Source organism: Amblyomma mixtum, chromosome 2 (genome assembly GCF_055824585.1).
Source record: "Amblyomma mixtum isolate Tamu chromosome 2, ASM5582458v1, whole genome shotgun sequence".
NCBI lineage: Eukaryota > Metazoa > Arthropoda > Arachnida > Ixodida > Ixodidae > Amblyomma > Amblyomma mixtum.
The window spans coordinates 117,516,351-117,537,636 of NC_143013.1; the positions used below are offsets into that span (position 1 = coordinate 117,516,351).

Here is a 21,286-nt window from a genome sequence, read left to right on the forward strand (position 1 = left end):
TTTTTAACAAAAATACTACTGGCACTAAGACCGTCTTGCCGCTGCTTACCTCTTCCACCCTACTGACACTCGTACGTCTAGGCTGATCTGTGCATGGCGTAACATTTTTCATCTGTCTAGGCGTGGAGGCGCTCGTAGCGTGGGTGATTGTCGTCTTTGCTAGCGCGTCGTGTGCCGGATCAATTTTGATTCATCATGCCGTTGGAAAATTTGGAAGAGGAGAGTCTGGAGAAGAATCCCAACCTCGAGTTGGCGCAGATGAAGTTTGTGTTGGCCCATCATGAGCCCAAGAACGACAAGATCAAGCAAGACCTCATGACGGCGATCACCGAGCACAGTAAGCACCTGAACTTGTTCGCGGTCGGTCAGCAGTACAGTTTCCTTTGCCGGCTGACCCGTGAAATGCCGTCGTGATAATAAAACGCGTGAACTATGTTTCTCGTGCGAGCGGTGTATCGAGCACTTTCTGCCGCTTGCGAATGGGTCTCGAGTTGTCTTGGGGAGAAGTCCTGTCAAAGTTCATTGAAAGACTTGCGGTATAGCATAGGTGGAGTGCAAAAGAACATAACATTCAAGGCATATGATTCGTCTGGACGTCACACGACACGTTAAAGATGCAGACCACCTCGAGAGCGGGCTCATAAGTGCTAGTTAGTATGATCCGTGCCTTGTACGCAGCCTTCAAAGCCGCGACTTATCGCAGTGACTCAGCTGGATAAGCATCTTCGATATTTTGCAGACTCCGATGCTTTCCGTTAAACTTCCGGGCGTTGCTGTTTGCTAATTATCTTTCGTTTAGTTGGCTATTTCATTTTACAAACATATGTGCACCGGTCAACATGCGTTGGCTCGTTAATCTCCACTGCCAATGTGTGCTACTCACCTCTGTAAACCTTAGGGCATTGGCTACCCCTCTGAATGCTACCTGTCGAAATAGACATGCCTGGCTTGTGGTACTGGCACACGATGCCAACCAGGCGATATTGAAGAGCTCCAGTGCTTAATGACCATAAGGAACGGAGCAAACATAGTAGCGCAATGCTGCAAATTTTGGTCTGGGAGTAAAAATCTTAAAACAGCTAACTTGTCAATTACTTTGTAGCTTTCTGTGTTGAGATTCACTGCGTCTCAGGGTAGGCAGCCTGTACACACACTATCAAACAAACTCGAAATGTGTGATCTCCACGTGTGGGTTTCACAGGGTTGAACAATGAAAGTTTGCCGTGAATTTCGCTGTATTTTCATGAAGTTAAGTTTCTGTGTGGCGTGCAGAATGCTGGCACTGGCTACGCTGATGTCTGTGTTGATGTCTGTGTATGACACTGTTGATGGGGAATGCATTAATACTACCGAAAGTATGGCTATTCTCACAATTGAGCTGGATACAATGTCTTGCAATGGTGACATTTGTTTAACAAACACCGGCTTGGGGCTGGGGTGTTCAGGGTGCAAATGCTCAGTCTGCAAATGTAAGACAGTGTGTGCATTGAATCAATGCCAAATAGTCTGAGAACACATGTTCTGTCACATCCCGACATATTTCCTTCACACACGAGATGCTTCTAAAGTTCCTTTTGGAAAGAAAAAAAAAAATTCTGGACTCATCGCAAAGTGCACAAGTCTGCCCTGCCTTCTTCAGTTTTGCAGCACTTACTCTCTCAAACTAATAAAATCTTTGAAATGACTCATTGTTCACTACTAGCGCTTGAGCATGTTTGCTAGTTGTGCACGTCTTAGCTTCATTTATTAGCAGTTTAGAACTTTCTTGTGAGAGCAACTTCGAGGATGGGTCTGTAAGCACGCCCATTTCTTATCCTACAAGCTGATGCAGCCCTTAAAACTCTTTCAAACAAGTTTTGAACTTTTGTTGTTTTGGTAGTGTTGATAACATGAACAAACGGTCAGCATGGTGAAGCATTTTAGTTCGAAAGGAACCTGCAAGGTCTGTGAGACACCACTCATGAAGGCAGTGGGTGGGATGAAGGGAATAGACAGAAATGAAAGTTGATAAATGTATAACCTGAGTATGTACTGTTACTACATAGCAAGTAACAGCGTACTAGTTGTCCGGACAATTTTTGCCTTCATAAACCTCCTATGCTATCGCTTTAAAACAAGAATTTCAGAGCTGCCATGGTGGCTCAGGAGTTATGGTGCTCAGCTGCTGACCTGAAAGACGTGGGTTCGATCTCGGCTGCGGCAGCTGAATTTCGATGAAGGCGAAATTCTAGAGGTCCGTGTGCTGTGCGGTGTCAGTGCACGTTATAGAACCCCAGGTGGCGGAAATTTCCGGAGCCCTTCACTACGGCGTCCCTCATAGTCTGAGTTGCTTTGGGACGTTAAACTCCAATAAACCAACCAATCAACTTGTTTGCAGACATGGCCCCTTTCTACGAGGAGACCTGTGCTGAGCTTGGCTGGCCCGTAGACCAGCGTCTCCTGAACAACATGAAGACAGCCAACACGGCTGAGATTGCGCGGCTTGACTCTGCCATCGAGGATGCCGAGAAGAACCTGAGCGAGATGGAAGTCCGTGAGGCCCACCTGGCCAAGGCTGAGTACCTCAGCCGCATAGGGGACAAGGTGCGTTGCTGGTAGAAAGAGGAAACTTTCCGGGCCTGGGTTGCAAAATTGAATCCCATTTGCAGAAGCTGCATTTTAATGGAGGTGAAATACGAAAGCACCTCTGCACTGTACTATCACTGAGAAATGAAACGTGAACAAGACAATTGAACCACGCACTGGAAAATGCACAGCTCTTAGCCAGGGGAAGCTGTATACGAGCTCCTGCTATTTCAATTTCGAAGGCATAAAGTCTCTTGTTATTGAACCGCGCTTGTATTTCCAATACAGGAGCTAATATGTTGGTGTTTTTGTGTTGCCACCTCAGTTTTCTTGTTCGCATTTCATTCGTTGCTGCTTTCATTCGTTGCGTTGCGTGCTGGCAGGAGGCAGCACTGACGCAGCTGCGCAAGACGTACGACAAGACGGTGTCTCTGGGCCACCGTCTCGACCTGCTGTTCCACCTGATCCGGTTGGGGCTGTTCTACCTCGACCACGACCTCATCACGCGCAACATCGACAAGGCCAAGAGGCGAGCACTGCGTTTCTCGGAGGCACCCCTCCCTCCCCCTCCTGGACTGGCTTTTTGTGCTCCTCTGTTTGTACTCTTCTTCTGGATCCTGCACGTCCTGCTTAAAGGTGCAGTGACGAGGAATCTGAACTCGTCTCTTTGCCACGGGAACTCAATCTACACATTCCCAGCATTCTTGGAAAACTTCGATTTATTGCCCTGTGTGGCCGATTTCCCTAATTAAATCGAATTAACATCTGGCTCCCGCCTTTTTTTTTAGTTCTCCCCCGTGCGGTGGGCGGAGTCGACCAACGCGTGGAGTGCCTTTCACCCAGTCCCGTGGTGGCATGCCGCTCTGCCATCGGTGGAGTAATACGTAGTAGTCCATAGTAGCAAATAGTCTGGGCGTATTTTTATTTCTGCGGGCTTATTTTGCGGCTATATTATCTGTGAATGAAACTATTTATTCACGGAAACCTAAAAAAAAAACAAAATAAAGCGAAAGCAAAGCCTCCACGGAGCTGGCTGAAAGGCACTCCACGCATTGGTCGACTCCGCCCACCGTACAGGGAGAATTCAAAAAATAAAGGCGGGAGCCGGATGTTAATTCGATTTAATTAGAGAAATCGGCCACACATTGCAATAAATCGAAGTTTCTAAGAATGCTGGGAACGTGCAGATTGAGTTCCCGCGGCAAAAAGACTAGTTCAGATTCCTCTTCACTGCACCTTTAAGCTCCACACTCGCTGACCCTCTGCTGTTGCTGCTTCCCATGTCTGGCTCTCTTGCCTCCTCTGTGCCGTTCTCTTCCTTGTTTCATGGCCTCCCGTTTGAGAAACTGCGCTGTCTTCCAAATGTCCTGCTTTTGTTGTTCTGCTATCTTCTGTTGAACTCCCGGGCTTCTTCTTCACGGGTCTCTTCCGGGCTTGTTTTGCCTCTTCATTTCAGTTTCTTCTCATTTGTCGCAATGGTTTTAGTTGGTGCTTCCCGTTTAAGGTGGGAAGCTCGTCTTAGAAAGAACATTTTTGTTAATAAAGTCACCATTATGCAGCTTTCAAGAAACATGTATTTTTTCGTGCTGATTCCGAATGTGTGATTTAAATTTATGTAAAACAAGTCCTTCTGTACTAATATAATATGTTGTGTAACAACTTTTTGCCGAGAGCTTTCAATAAATTTTGCTGCAGGAAACTTCCTAGGGCTCATGCCATTGGCTTGTCTTGACATCAGACTAGGCAATTAGGCCACAATTATTATCCTACCTATCATAGAAGTTGAGTTACAGGGTGTTGAATTTGTCACTTCACAGAGGGGAAGAAACTGATGATTTCAAAGTACTATGACTCACCTTCTATGAAAGGCAGGATGATAATTTTGCCCTTATTGCATAGCTTGACGTCAAGAGAAACCAATGGCATGCAATCTGACAAGTTCTCTGCTGTAGAATTTCTTTCAAACTCTCGGCAAACGTTATCTAACATATTGCATAAGTGCACAAGGACGTGTACATGAAATTAAATTACATATTTGGAATCAGCACGCAAAAATGTATGTTCCCCGAAGATTTCATAGTTGTGACTTCATTAATAAAAATTTATTTCTAAGACCCTCTTCCCCCCTTAAAGCACTGGTTGCAGGTTCCCCTCAGAACCTCCCTTGTCTCCCTGTGGGGTGCTGTACTGATAGCCAGCGTGCCAACAGAGTGTTGTTCTCTGAGTTGTTTTCTGCTGTGACGGAACTTAAGTGACTCCGTATAGCATGGCTGGCCGCTCTGCATGTGATCAGTGTCTTTACTGGGTTGCATGAACAAGTTCCTGCAGTCTTTGTTGAGAGCGCTGGGGTAGCTGTTGAATACTGTGTTCATTCACATCACTATGTAAGATCGCCGGAGAACCAGAAATGCAGACTTCAGCCTCGTCACAGTTCTTGCTGCCAACGCTAGTTAGTTGTTGAGTGGGTGCGATACGTATTACAAGCGCTGCATTTGCTACTTTTGTCTGCTTTGGATCTGTGGTTTGGGTTTTTCCACTCGTGTGAAGTAAGTTACATAGCGATTGGTGACAAACCCTGTGTATTTTTAAGCCCCTGCCTGAAAAAGAAGAACGAACAATAAGGTGAGCACCCACTGTGGCAACTTAGTGGCTGTCATGTGTGCCTGCTCAATGCAAGGATGCGGGGTCGAATCCCAGCCTTGGCAGCCACATCTCACTGCTGGCAAAATGTAAAAACACCAGTTTGCTGTCTGATGTCATTGCAAGTTGAAGGAACACTCGGGACAGATCGAAGTTGACCTGGGCTGATAGATTACTACGTTTTAATGACAAAGGGACTACCTTCACTGAAAACGGAAGCTTTTGTTCTGTTGGAGAAGGTTGAAAAATCAAAAAAAGGGGTAGCCATCACCATCTGTTCTCACAAACAAGCAGTAATTTGTCACAGTGGTTTTCTGTGTGCAAATCCCTGACATTGGGCTAGATCATCATCCATGGCATTGAAATTTCGAAAGCCGGAAAGAGTGATAGGATTGATTTTTACTAAGAACAAATCCTGGGTGGAGCTGTCCTCAGTTCCCCTTTAAAGAACCGCAGGTGGTAGAAATTAATCCGTAAGTATCCACTGTGACATCTCTCATAGCCGGTATGCATTCTTTAAATGTTAAGCACCGTATGATTGGTGTCACTCAGAACATGAACTGCAAAGCATGACCAATGAGTTAGACAGGCAGAGCAGAACGGTGGGGCTAAGAATTAACACGCAGAAAACCAAAGTAATGTTCAGCAGTCTAGCAAGGGAACAGCAGTTCTCAGTTTGTAGGGAGGTAGGAAGTGGTAAGAGAATAAGTCTACTTCGGGCAGGTAGTGACTGCTAATCCAGATCATGAGAGGGAAATAACTAGAAGAATAAGAACGGGGTAGAGCGCATATGGCAGGTTCTCTCAGGTCATGAATGGCAGTTTACCAATATCTCTCATGAGGAAAGTGTACAACAGCCATATCTTACCAGTACTCACCTATGGGGCAGAAACGTGGAGACTAAGAAAGAGGGTTCAGCTTAAGTTAAAGGTGCACTGAAGAGGAATCTGAACTCGTCTTTTTGCCGCGGGAACTCAATCTACATGTTTCGAGCATTCTTAGAAACTTCGATTTATTGCCCTGTGTGGCCAATTTCCCTAATTAAATTGAATTAACATCCGGCTCCCGCCTTTTTTTTTTTAATTCTGCCTCGTATGGTGGGCGGAGTCGACCAACGCTGGGAGTGCCTTTCACCCAGTCCCGTGGCGGCTTGCCGCTCTGCCATCGGCGGAGTAAGACATAGTAGTCCGTAGAAGCAAATAGTCCCCGCCTATTTTTATTTCTGCGGGCTTATTTTGCGGTTATATTATCTGCAAATGAAACTATTTATTCACGGAAACCTAAAAAACAAAATGAAGCGAAAGCAAAGCCTCCACGGAGCTGGCTGAAGGGCACTCCACGCGTTGGTCGACTCCGCCCACCGTACGAGGCAGAATTAAAAAAAAAAGACGGGAGCCGGACGTTAATTCGATTTAATTAGGGAAATTGGCCACACAGGGCAATAAGTCGCAGTTTCTAAGAATGCTAGGAATGTGTAGATCGAGTTCCCGCGGCAAAAAGACGAGTTCAGATTCCTCTTCAGTGCACCTTTAAGGACAATGCAGCGAGCCATGGAAAGAAAAATGATAAGTGTCACATTAAGAGATCGGAAGCGGCGGAGTGGGTGAGAGAACAAACGCGGGTTAATGACATCCTAGTTGAAATCAAGAGGAAGAAGTGGGCTTGGGCAGGGCATGTAACGCGAAGGCAAGATAACCGCTGGTCCTTAAGGGTAACGGAGTGGATTCCAAGAGAAGGCAAGCCTAGCAGAGGGCGGCAGAAAGTTAGGTGGGCGGATGAGATTAAGGAATTTGCGGGGACATGGTGGCCGCAGCTGGCAAAAGTAAGGGTTAATTGGAGAGACATGGGGGGAGAGGCCTTTGCCCTGCAGCGGGCGTAGTGAGGCTGATGATGATGGTACACCCTTTGGTGCAGCCTGATCGAGGAAGGTGGTGACTGGGACCGGAGGAACCGGCTCAAGGTGTACCAGGGCCTGTACAGCCTGGCGGTGCGGGACTTCAAGGCGGCTGCGGCCTCCTTCCTGGACACCGTCTCGACCTTCACCTGCTACGAGCTGATGGACTACCAGCGCTTCGTCACCTACACCGTGCTGGCCAGCATGATCTCCCTGCCCCGGGTGGAGCTCCGGGAGAAGGTACCCGCCAGCCTAACTACGTCCACTGCGGGACACTGCTCCGAAAGAGCACCCGAGGACAGCTGTGTGTTTCGGAGGCACTTGAGCGTGTGTTTCTTGTAATATTACAAATGTGGGCAAAGCTTGCAGTTCCTCTCTCACCTCGTGCCTGTGGCCGCACATTCGCTATGGCCTGACATTTACCGTGACGATAGAGAGAGAGTTCTTCTCAGAAAGAGCTGAAGCTGCTGACTGTATGCTGCTAATACTGTACTTTATCTCTGTGACGTTGTACCCTGACTTGGTTATTATGGGGGCGAAATATCTGAGTAGTTCCTTCACCTTGGTGTGTGCTGCAGGTCGTGAAGGGTTCGGAGATCCTGGAAGTGCTGCACAGCGTGCCCGACATCAGCGAGTACCTGTTCTCCCTGTACAGGTGCCAGTACGCCAGCTTCTTCAGGAAGCTCGGTGAGCTGTTCTCCTGTCTCCCCTCTGGCACTTGCAGTCTTGTGCTGGTCCCCTCAGTCTTCGAACTCCTTTCCATGCATTGACCAAAAGTTGTTGGCAAGCTAAGCCTGCAATCCATAGTTCACAACTGCTTCTCCGTTTTTCTGATTGATAGCTGAAGCTCTTGTTATTTTGGTCACCGTTGCATGCTTGCTAGGCTTAGCTGCCACCTTGTGTTCATTCGTAGCCGCCCCTGTGATTGTGTTGCGGGATGGAGTATGGACAAACTGCTTCAATCATTTTCTGTGTTCACCTAACAAGTTGAACTTTGAACTAAGAGCGTCAGTCATTCAGGGACCTGTCAGGTTGCCTCATGCCATGGGATGCTCTGATCGTGTCTCGTGAAATATATTACAGTAGCTCAGCTATAGAAGGCCAGTAATGTGGCATGATATCATTGTGGAGCTACAAGAGAGAAAGCAAAGGGAGGTTATGTTGTATATCTTATGCGAGGCTTGCAGGGATGGAACTCTTATTCATGACTGATAACAGCACTAGAGTATTTGCATCTGTGATTAAGTGCATCAAAGGGAGCCAAACATTCCTATCCTAAACAAGCATCTCTGGTCACAGAAGCATTATCCTTACTGTATTCATTGCAGTACGCACTGTTTCAACTGTGAAAAGAACTGTAGCTCAGTTATTGCCGACCCAGCTCACTGGCCACACATTCACAGTGGCAAAGAGGGCAGTTGGCAGGTGCCGACTTCGTCTCGGAATCTCGTGGAAGAGTGCTGCAGAGGAAACAACGCTCGTTGCATGTGCTTTTTCAGCGCATGTGGAGCGACTGCTCCAGCGGGACCGTCTGTGGGCTCCGCACGCGCGCTTCTACGTGCGGGAGATGCGAATCCTGGCGTACAGTCAGCTGCTGGAGTCCTACCGCAGCCTGACACTGCAGTACATGGCCGACGCCTTCGGGGTCACCGTGTCCTTTATCGACCAGTGAGTGTCCACTCAGTGCAGAGTACCTCAAGTTGTTAAAACAAAGAATTAGGCCTACAAACGCAGCTTTTGAGTACGGGGTCATGTCCTGGTCAAATTTTCTGCCTGTTATAGGGGATACAGTCAAACCCACTTATAACAATACCGGTTATAACAATATATCGGATATAACAATGGTCAGTAGTGGCACCGTCAACTTTTGCGTGTGTTCTGTGGTGTTTTCAGCACAACCCTGTTATAACAATTATTGGTTATAACAATGGTATTTCCATGGCACTTCAGTATTGTTATAAGTGGAAAATTCCGCAAGTGCGCTTCCCCACATAACTATGTTGCCCCAAACAAGATGGCCGACTTCGCTACAAAGGAACTACGTGGGATACAGGACAGGCGCTAAAGGTGTGGACAGAATTTAAAAAACATATTTTGGAAGAATCAAACAAAAAACCAGTCTTTCTTGCTTTGTTTCAGCTGGAAACGCATGGTCAGCCATCTTGTTTGGGACAACATTGTTATGAGGGAAAGTGCACTTGCGGAATTTTGAATATCCCCTATTGCACTGGGCGAAAATAGAGGGAGCTGATAAATTGAAACTATAGATAGCACACTGATAATGTATGCCTGTATAGAAGCATCACAAATCATGCGACGATTTGTAGTTTTAGTCAAAAGCATGCAATTTTTAGTAAGGTCAGATGTTTCCAGGGCATTTGGTTTACGGGGGTTTGACGTCCCAAAGCGACTCAGGCTATGAGGGACGCCGTAGTGGAGGGCTCCGGAAGTTTCCACCACCTGGGGTTCTTCAACGTGCACTGACATCGCACAGCACACGGGCCTCTGGAATCTCGCGTCCATCGAAATGCGACCACTGCGGCCTGGATCAAACCTGAGTAGAATATGATAAGTTTAATTTCTTTTATGAATGCATTGTGAAAAAGCAATCAGCGAACAATTCTTTGGACTCTGCATTGATTACTTAAAAGTAGGGGTGTGCGAATATGAAACTTTTCGAATATGAATCGAATACGAATACTTGGTTCCGAATATCGAATAATCAAGGACAGACGCATTTAACCATTACAAAACATTTATTTCACCACCAAAGAACATCCCAGTTCAACTATCAATGATTAAATGAACACAAAAGGTGTGTGTGGCCGCACAAAAAGTAACAAAGTCTCGAACATTATTCTTAGAAGAGAGGAAATATCTGAGAATATGCCTAGTACACAGCATTGATTAAGGCTAGCTTGCCATAAGCACAAAAGCGCATTGCTGGGATGAACATAAAAGGTTGTCGTAAAGGAAAACGAGCTGCTCCACATGGTCAGGCAGAAGTCGTTCCCTTCTAGCTGAAACGACTTCTCCAGCCACAGAAAATGCCATCTCACTTGGCACTGAACTGGTACGTATTGCGGGGTATTTCGTGCACAGCTCTGACTATACCAGCTTTGCAGTTATACCCACAAAGAAGCTCACCAGCGCAGACAGCTAAGTCATGGCCCAACGTTACGCATTGCTCTGGGCGCCGCCATGTTATTTCTCTGTCGATACGACTTGCGGACCGCAATGAACGCCGGTGCTCGCAGTAGAATAGTCGGCTAGATACTAATATTCGCGTTGGATCGAATATTCGGAACAACGCGAATACTTGGATTTCGAATCGAATACGAATACTAAAAATATAATATTCGAAATGTATTCGAAAATTTCGAATATTCGCACACCCCTACTTAAAAGTCTAAAAGATGAGGCCATCAAAAGAAATGCGTTCAGCTGAACAAGTTACTGTTTAAGCTCGTTATTTCCAAGCAGCGGAAAGAATCATGCAATCACATCAGTGTGGATTTGTCAAGCAGTAAGCCACTACTCTAGGCACAGAAAACACAAACACAATAGTTCCTGCTTTTTTTTGGTTTTGCCATTCCATGACAGTTAAGATAAGATAAGATAAACTTTATTTTCCATCAAAAAAAGATGGAAGGAGACAGGGCTAAAAGCTGCAACCGCAGCTTGACTGGTCCCCGCCCCCCTACATGAAAACGACAGGTGGCACTTGACAGCAAAACACTTAATAACAACAAGCATGTCAGAAGAACAGTCGTTTTGACACGACTAAATGAAGAAATGCCTATGGTAACAATACATGGCAACAAAACATGATACTGAAAGAAATCTGAGGAAGGTAAATTGAACATGGTTAATTGAACATGGAATTTCAACATGGTTCCCGAAAAAGGAATACATCAGATTTCAGGACTGACAACAGAACATCTCTATGAATTATACAATATTAATAACGGTTACATACAGTTTACGTTTTATTGAAGAAAAATATTCTTAAGCTGTGTAGAATTCAGCGCTAAAATGTCTACATCTTCAGACAAATAGGAGTTTAAGACCGAAGGAATGCGGTGTTTTAGGGTTTGTGCAGCGTAATTTGTTCTGCAGGAGCCAACTTCACAGATTCACAGTTTCACAGATGAGTGGTGCTTGGGATGGTGATATGCCCACGTACAGTAGTGAGCATGCCGGGGCAGAAACTGCCCTGCACTGTGGGGAGGACCTGAAGTGTAAATACAAAAAAAAATGGTGAAAAAGATTGAATGGCAGGACCTTCAGCTTGCCAGAGAAAAGCGTTGTGTTGGCATTTGCTTTCGTAATTTTGTAACTAAGCCTGGGAGGTGCTCGTAGCCGGAGGACCAGGCTCAAAACTGCCGATAGGCACGAATAAGCTGCTACTCAGATAAGATGAATGGCAAAACGTTGATTGTTTTTCGTATCACGGTGACAGCATCAAGGCTCCGGAGCAATTTAGTCACAGGTGTGTGACTTTATCAAAGCTTCGCGGGTGTGTGACAGTTTGATTAGCATTTCCATTTACCTCCGTCTGCAGCCTCTGCATATACTATGCCTTCTGCGAACAGAAGTGCTTGCAACAGCTGCATTAGCAACACCAGCCCTTGTGGGACAGCAGAATGACAAAAGCAAAAAGCAGACAAATGCAAGGCTCGAAATGAAGAATGCTTTCCAACCCTCCGCAGGCAATAGATGGCACTACCAGTACAACTTTTGAAGTAGCACGTTTATTTCGGTCCAGGATTGCCACATGTGACACGGGGCGAATAAGGCGGCTGTTTAGCCAGCAGAAGCAATTTAGGAGGCACTCTGAGTGATGCAACAGCCTGCATGTGCTTAGCTGCTGCCTTGTTGCATATTTAGAAGGAAGGGGTTTGGTTCAGGAATGTTCCAGGTACGGAACTGCTGTTTAAGCCCTCGCCAAGGGGGCTGTGTGGCAGGGATAAAAATGCATGTTTGTTTGCGCACAGTGCAATCACTGTGTATCAACCAGAGGGAAATGTGAACTCGGGAATCGCATTAGCTTAAACTCTGCTACATGCACCAAGTTTTTAATCATCCACAGCATGGTTTAGCAAGGTTTCACCGTGCAAACAAAATGGCAGCTTGCATTAAGGGAGGACTCTGGTGTGCACAAAATGGATCTGAAAAGTCAACCAGCGAGTTGCAGTGTCTTAAGTTTCAATCGTGGTTGTACATAAACTCTTATAGGATACATGGTGAAGCAACACATCAATCGTGGCTGTACATAAACTCTTATAGGATTCATGGTGAAGCAACACATCAATCGTGGCTGTACATAAACTCTTATAGGATACATGGTGAAGCAACACATCAATCGTGGCTGTACATAAACTCTTATAGGATACATGGTGAAGCAACACATCAATCGTGGCTGTACATAAACTCTTATAGGATACATGGTGAAGCAACACATCAATCGTGGCTGTACATAAACTCTTATAGGATACATGGTGAAGCAACACATCAATCGTGGCTGTACATAAACTCTTATAGGATACATGGTGAAGCAACACATCAATCGTGGCTGTACATAAACTCTTATAGGATACATGGTGAAGCAACACATCAATCGTGGCTGTACATAAACTCTTATAGGATACATGGTGAAGCAACACATCAATCGTGGCTGTACGTAAACTCTTATAGGATACATGGTGAAGCAACACATCAATCGTGGCTGTACGTAAACTCTTATAGGATACATGGTGAAGCAACACATCAATCGTGGCTGTACATAAACTCTTATAGGATGCATGGCGAAGCAACGCATCAATCGTGGCTGTACATAAGCTCTTATAGGATACATGGTGAAGCAACACATCAATCGTGGCTGTACATAAACTCGTATAGGATACATGGTGAAGCAACACATCAATCGTGGCTGTACATAAACTCTTATAGGATACATGGTGAAGCAACACATCAATCGTGGCTGTACATAAACTCTTATAGGATACATGGTGAAGCAACACATCAATCGTGGCTGTACATAAACTCTTATAGGATACATGGTGAAGCAACACATCAATCGTGGCTGTACATAAACTCTTATAGGATACATGGTGAAGCAACACATCAATCGTGGCTGTACATAAACTCTTATAGGATACATGGTGAAGCAACACATCAATCGTGGCTGTACATAAACTCTTATAGGATACATGGTGAAGCAACACATCAATCGTGGCTGTACATAAACTCTTATAGGATACATGGTGAAGCAACACATCAATCGTGGCTGTACATAAACTCTTATAGGATACATGGTGAAGCAACACATCAATCGTGGCTGTACATAAACTCTTATAGGATACATGGTGAAGCAACACATCAATCGTGGCTGTACATAAACTCTTATAGGATACATGGTGAAGCAACACATCAATCGTGGCTGTACATAAACTCTTATAGGATACATGGTGAAGCAACACATCAATCGTGGCTGTACATAAACTCTTATAGGATACATGGTGAAGCAACACATCAATCGTGGCTGTACATAAACTCTTATAGGATACATGGTGAAGCAACACATCAATCGTGGCTGTACATAAACTCTTATAGGATACATGGTGAAGCAACACATCAATCGTGGCTGTACATAAACTCTTATAGGATACATGGTGAAGCAACACATCAATCGTGGCTGTACATAAACTCTTATAGGATACATGGTGAAGCAACACATCAATCGTGGCTGTACATAAACTCTTATAGGATACATGGTGAAGCAACACATCAATCGTGGCTGTACATAAACTCTTATAGGATACATGGTGAAGCAACACATCAATCGTGGCTGTACATAAACTCTTATAGGATTCATGGCGAAGCTACGCAAAAGTCTGCCAAAATGAAGCGGGTCTGAAAAACTAGCTGACGCTGCATCAGTATGCAAACAGACAAGGTGTGGTTCTGTACTGTCAGCTGCATCTCGAAAATCGGCATGGCACACAGACAAGGCTGGAGAATGAACGCATGCACAGTAGATAACTGGGGGGGAAGCAGGGCTGGTGATTACCATATTTACTCGCGTCATTTGCGTATTTTTTTTCTCCTGAAATTAAGGCTTCAAAAAGGGGGTGCTCAAGTTGCGTGGAGATTTTGCGAACACGTCGTGAACAAATGCACAAAGGTCATAATGTGCAATGTATATGGTGTATTGGCACATACAAGTAGACTCCGCAGCTAACACTTCCTTCACCAGCCAAAAAAAAAAGTAGACCCCCTCTCGCCCTAGATCCACCTTACATAGTTCCCCATGTGATGGCGTGATGGTGCGTGCGCAGCTTGAAGCAATAAATGCGGAAAATACTATTATGAAGTATGAAGCAGCGGCAACACAACAGCCAACGGTTTGGTAGTTTCAGGTTCTGGCACAACGCACGCTCAGGAGGTTACCAAAAGTTTGGTCTTACTGCCGTTTGAGATCGAACTGGGTCTGTTACTGGTTAGTGCATTGTGTTTAAAATGGCGATTGTTATGGCGTTTGTTGTTGTACCTGGCAGTGTACTTTGCCTGTTGTGTTGCCTTTGATTACGTTTGCATTATATTCCCACCCTGCTAAAATCCCTTGTGGATTGCAGTATCTGTAAATAAATAAAATAAATAATATACTCAGCACATGGTGATGTGCGTAAGGATACGGTGACAGTGACCACATAGTGCATCTGATGAAAGAATTGGCGCAGGCACAGAAACATGTACAGTGGTGAGCAGCCTTGTCTAGAGCGCTTGAGCAGTGCGCACTTGGTAACAAAAACCGAAATTAGAGAGCAGCCCCTCATTACAGGGCAAAGTTTTCGTGCCTGCTTTGTTTACGAGGCTATCTGGCGCTACTTCCGTGCAAGCGTTGCAGCTGGACCCTAGAGGCTGCCACAAAATCTGGATTTGTTTGCAAGGAAGTGCACCGCCCGAGCGCTCTAGACAAGGCTGCTCACCACTGTACCGGCAGCGTTGCTTCTAAGGCTGCCGCATTCCACTCTTAAGGCGACTTAAGCCATTCCTGTATCTTGTCGGAAAATAAAGTTACCTACTACTACTACTAATTGCCAAGATTTTATAGTAGTACCTAGTTTGCAGACCATATATATATCCTAGCGTGGTTCATGATTGGTGATGCCTTTACTCACAGGGAGCTGGCACGGTACATAGCGGCTGGCCGGCTGCACTGCAAGATTGACAAGGTGGGCGAGGTGGTCGAGACCAACCGGCCCGACAGTAAAAACTACCAGTACCAGGTGGGCAGCTTGTATTACCTTGGTCGTTAGGTGTGCATTGATCGCGTCTGCGTGGTTAGGTTAGCTGCATTCGTTCGTCCATTGCAAAATGTGGGAAAGGACGTCATTGCGTGATCTGAAATTCAGTTACAATTTTTGTGCCAAAACTGTTGCACTGATACGAATTCCACAAATGGAAGCCTATTTCGGATGCCTTTTTTTGTCATGACTATCACTGAATGTAAACTGATACCAGTGGCAATATCTTCAAATGTGGCCGTGCACTCTGTGAGCTATGCATACTTGTGAGCTGCCCAAAGAGTAATATCAAATAAACTTTGTTGTTGGACATAGACGAAAGAAACGAAGGCGCTCATGTGTGCACTTTCTTTATCTGTGTGTCTACGGTGAAGTCTTGATGGTGAAGCCACTTTTGCTTCCCAGTTGAGCATTGTCATCGTTGTTACGGAGGGCAGCTTTTCTTCGATGAAAGTGCTTTTCACCTCTCTCACACACCAGACTCTTCTCATCCTGTGAATGACACCCAATCAGCCTAATGGGCATAGAAAACCTCGTTACTGTGTTTTTTTAATGACGTGAAAAAAGCTTCTGCGAAAACATGTAATCCAAAATCGCTTAATTATCTTGAGGGCTGACTCAAGAATGAAGTCCAAAGCCATTTGTTCACTCTTCCAATTCCTAAAAAGGCTGGTAATTATTTATTTGCGCAAGCTGTGAAGGACTTTTCTGGTACCCCTAGACTTCTGTCTGCATTTGCATTGTCCTTAGTCCTTAAGAAACTGCACAATGTGTCTCGTCTCGCACTGGCAAGGACGAAAGTACCCAGGTTCCCTTATGTCTTTACTTTTCAAATGCTTTATACCCTTGCACGTGTGTACCGCGGAGAAGCTGCCCTTGCGGCAGACTGCTCGTGTCTCATGCCTCCATGCTTAGCATCGGTGAATGTAATACGTCTTTGAATTAGATAGCATTGAGGTCGTCTTGCAGAAACCACCAGGTTTCTTCGTAACGAAATTCCCCTACTGGTTGAAATAGTTGTTACATAATCAGCAGCGCCAAATTTGAAAATCTGAGGACTCGAATGTTCGGGTACCTTTCATTGGATTACCGTGTGGGATTATACTAACCTAACTCACTCTTCTGCCTTAATCGACCCACTAATTCCCACCAATATGCATTATTCCACCCACTAATCAACCTTAACCAGCCTTTAATCCTTGCTGTTCTGATCTTTAATCCACATTAATCCATTTTCTGTGGAAGGCCCAGCTCCAAAATTCGGGGAGTCCTAATATTTGGGGGTGGGCCAACTTCTAAATGCTATCACATTTTCTTCTTTAAGAATAGGCTTTTTGTTTGTTTTTTTGCTTGCTGAGCGTACCACATGATTAGAATTTGATGAATTTGTGTGAATGTACTCACTGGGAAATTATATTATTTCAGAAAATTGTAGCCAGAAGAATTTGTGAATGGTAAAAATTTGGTCTGAAAGACAGTGTAACTTTGTGGGGAAATTTATTGATCATTGTTGCAACGTATGAACCTGGAAATTGTATGAACGGGGAATGTATGAGCTAGGTTCTGCTTGTTAAGTAGGGGAACGCAGTTAGTATTCTGAGACAACCGCACTTTGAATGCAAGAAAAATAGTTTAGAAGTCCTATTGTGAGGCTTCAATTTTTTTTTATCTGTAGGGTGTCATTTGTAATTTTAAGGGGGGACACTGGTCTTGAAAATAAAATTTTATTAATTTAGTCATAGTTATGAAATTTTCAGGGCACATGAATTTTTGTGCGCTGATTCTAGATATGCCATTTAATTTCATGTGAAACAATTCCTTGAACACTTATGCACTTTTTATGCTAGTATTTTGCAGAGAGTTTTGAAGAGAATTTGCTGCAGGAAACTCGCTGAAATGTATGCCATTGGGTTCTCTTGACACCAAGGAATACAATAAGGGTAAAATGATCATCCTGGCTATCATAGAACTTGAGTTATAGGGTACTGAAGCTGCCACTTCATAAACAGGAATACACACTTTCCTTCTCATTTCTGAAGCGACACCTTCAAAACTCTATAACTTACGTTCTATGATAGGCAGGAAGACAATTTCACCCTTACTGCATTCCTTGGTGTCAAGAGAACCCAATGGCATACATTTCAGCGAGTTTCCAGCAGCAAATTTTCTTCAAAACTCTCCGCAAAATACTAGCATAAAAATTGCATAAGTGCTGAAGGAATTGTTTTACATGAAATTAAATGACATATCTAGAATCAGCGCACAAAAATACATATTCCCTGAAGATTTCGTAACTCTGACTTCATTAATAAAAATTTTTTTCTCAAGACCAGTGTCCCCCCTTAAAAAGAAAAGAGCTGGCAGACTGCTGAGTGCACCTGTAGCTATGTTGCAGGCTGTGGCTAGTCGTTAGTTTTAGTGGCACACAAAGATGGCATTTTGGAGGAATGCCGCAATAGTGTAACGAGTGTTGACGTTAGTCTTCTTTTGATTTTGTTTTTCCAGGCTTGCATCAAGCAAGGAGACATTCTGTTGAACAGGATACAGAAGCTGAGTCGTGTCATCAACATCTGAGCCAGCCTGTGGAGGCAAGCAGATCTGCTGACAAGCCTGGGAGTTTCTTGTGCCTCATCTGATTTTTTTTAATAGTCGAAGTAAAGTGCATTCTCTCCGCTAGTGCTGTTTGTAATTTCTAGAGGTCTTCACCAGCTAATAGATCAGGTTAGGTAGCTATTAGATCAGATTAGATAGAGTCCAACACGAAGTCGCAATCCCAGTATGGATGGAACAAAGCCTGGCACAGCATGAGCTCGCTACGCCTCGGCGGCAAGCAATATGAGGTCGACGCGTACGTGGCAACCCTGGAAGCATCATGCAAAGGGACCCTCACGGATGTGTGACAAGGAAACTTGTACGTGTGGACAACCTCACAGCGAATTAACTGTGAGGCAAGAACACGGAGACCATTCACGGCGGAATGATGGGCGAACTACTGGTCCACTTTTGAGTGCTTCTATTATTACGTCCCCTATACGGCGGTGCCGAGTAGTGACGCTGGCTGCACAAGCCCAGACACCTGGCATGCAGTGTACTCTGCCTCGGTATGGGCCACAGGACAGACGTGGCGCCCCAACTCTTAACGGCAAGAATTGCAACTGCAAGGGATGATCCAGGACGGACTACCACCACACCCGTCATATCCGCACCATATACCAACCATATAGGAACCTAGGGGACTGCAGCGGAAGCAGGTCCAGGACTGCAGCCAACATCATCGACCTCCCCCGGGAAAGCCGGCCTGGCGAGGCGGCGGACTCAAGGGTGCCACCATCGCAGTAGCAACGACCCAGCGCCAGTCGAAGGCCTCGTGGAGGAAACTATAATCCGCCGCCTCGAGAGCCAGAGCCGTCATAACCAAAGCCATCTAAGGCTGAGCTGGGCAGAGCAATTCCCCCTCTCCACCGCCCCATCATGCACTTCCCCTGTTGCAGGCAGATTGTGCAAACAACAAACAATAACCACTAAACCAGCTCTCATTCCCAGTACATTACACCCCGTAATCAAAGCCGCTGCCTCACTAATGTGGGAACGGGCACTGGCACCTGCTCCTTCCATCACATTCCAAATTATAGACTGGTCGATAGAAGCCATGACCTCAACACCATGCCAAGATGAGGGCAGTGCTAGAGTGCCTTCTTGAGGAAATCACGAAGGAATAAAAAAACGTGTGAGCGGCTGCTCCAACATATGGTGCAATAAATTAACAGACGAAGCTGTTACGTCAGCTGCTAACGACAGAGCAAAGACAGCCCCCCCATCCCTCCAAGCACCCTCGACGCCGAGACACAGCAGCTGTCCGAAGTAATTCTCTGGACAGACGTACACGGCGAACGGGACAGCCAGGCACCTGACGATTCCACACATATGCGTGACCACACTCCACAACCTCGGTCATCACCGCAGCAGCTCTACCAACGGCAGTAGACAATAGCGCCATCGTCAATGCGAGGACTCGCGCCACATCTGCCACCCCAACACCAACATGCACAGCAGCTCGGAACGAAAAGTGAGGAAGTTCACAGGGACGACTGTGTTCACAATGCGATAGCATAATATAAACTGTTGATGCCTTTAGCAGAACTGACGTCACTTGCCTCCAGCCAGTTGACGAATTTCACTACCAACAACACATTTTTTTTGCCCGGTTAGGCTTTAATGCCTTCGCATTAAAACAAAAAACACGATCAAAACATCCCCATCATTCTGATATGGTGGTGGAACTATCAACGTGAGAAGGAATGGCTTCACTACCTTACTACGCGAACCAACTTTCCCTCCCCACTTCCCCCTCCAGACATCACAGCAATGCGAGAAGTCAATTGGGAAACCACCCTTGCGGTCTTCACGGCATACACCTATAAACAGGTGACGGTGAAGAGGCGCAAAAAAAGACGTGCCATCAACCGAAGCGGCGTTGATGGTATGCAAACAACTCACTGTCACATCACTATCAACAACACTTACATCGCGTACATCTTGCTCGAGTTAGTACCCACCAAGCACACCCAGGTGTCCTTGTACGTGCTCAAACATTCGAAGAAATAATTGAGGCGACCCTCAAATTGACCACCAGGACGGATCAAGTAATAGTTTTAGGAAACTTAACCAAACCCGCCCCTCAAACGGTTATGAGTCTGAGACACCGTGACTCACCAGAAATCAACTCGCCCTTCTAACGGAACTGCTTGGGAAACAGCGGGAACAGGGATACATATCCTGACCTCACACTGACCAGAGCAAACAAACTGTACGTTGGGACGGAACAGTCTGCCGCAAGATAATATTAACCAACTGTGACTGCTTCTAGCGGGCTCGACAGCAGAGATATCCTTGCACACCCCCTTGTTTATTCTGAAGGTATCCCCTTAAAGGGGCTCTGAAACACCATCCAGGGAGACCACATCAACTTTCTCAACCACTGCAATGTGTTGTCATTAATACCTGGGCCAAATAATACACTTCTACACGCAGCAGAGAACCCGCAATCACGCGCGAAGGTTGGTGAGCCCTTCCCGGCGTCTTTTTCATGCTCGCTCCCTCCACCGTCTCTCGCACCTGCGTATGCACGTTGAGTGGTGGCTATTGGTTAGTTTCTTTCAGACGTCAGGCAGCTACCATGGCCGCGGCCCAATAAACCGCGTAGCTTCGGCGGATCGGGAAGCTCCGCCCCGGAGGTGGAGCCGGCGGAGGAGCGCCAACCTTCCAGCGTGCAAAAAGTGACGAGAGAAGAGAAGGCGCGAAGACGCTGAAATTCGAATTTTGAATTTTGCGGGACAATATTCGTTAAGCGGGGTGCTTTAACACCCCAGGAATAACGCAACATTATTATAGCACCTCTCAGTGCCCCTTTAAAGGGGCTTGCGGTATTCCTGGCGTGTTAAAGGACGCCATTTCACGAATATACTCCAGCAAGAATTTTTTTAATGCGTTTATTAGAAGATGAGTTATGTGTAGTCAGAATATGAGTGTTTTCGCGTCTTTTCCTCTCCTGTCATCAATTTTTGACCGCTAAAAGGTCGGCGCTCCCTGCCTGCCCCACCCACTCAGCCTCATCGCTAGCTGCCGACGCGTGCAGGAATTCCCCGGGGGCGGGGCTTCCTGACCCGCCGGAGCAATGCGGCTGACTGGCCATCGCCATGCTTCGTGACGTCTGAAAGAGTGTAACAAACAGCCATCTCTTAACGAACATACGCAAGAGAGTGAAACGGAGGAGGGCACAAGTAAGAAAAATCGCCGGAGAGGGCTTGCCAACTTTTGCACGCGATTGTGGGTTTTTGTTGTATGTAGAAGTGTATTTGGCGCAGATGTTCATGAGAGC

General features: G+C 45.8%; 1 protein-coding gene across 1 annotated transcript; it reads left to right on the top strand.

Annotated features, from left to right (window-relative positions):
• Positions 1–87: 87 nt before the first annotated feature.
• Positions 88–18,084, top strand: Rpn7 (regulatory particle non-ATPase 7). Its single transcript, XM_089572465.1, has 8 exons — positions 88–337; positions 2,378–2,583; positions 2,949–3,094; positions 7,120–7,339; positions 7,678–7,786; positions 8,599–8,767; positions 15,285–15,390; positions 17,914–18,084. The coding sequence occupies exons 1-8, from the start codon at positions 196–198 to the stop codon at positions 17,980–17,982; spliced, it is 1,167 nt and encodes a 388-aa protein (XP_089428591.1). The 5' UTR covers positions 88–195; the 3' UTR covers positions 17,983–18,084.
• The last annotated feature ends 3,202 nt before the right edge of the window (positions 18,085–21,286 follow it).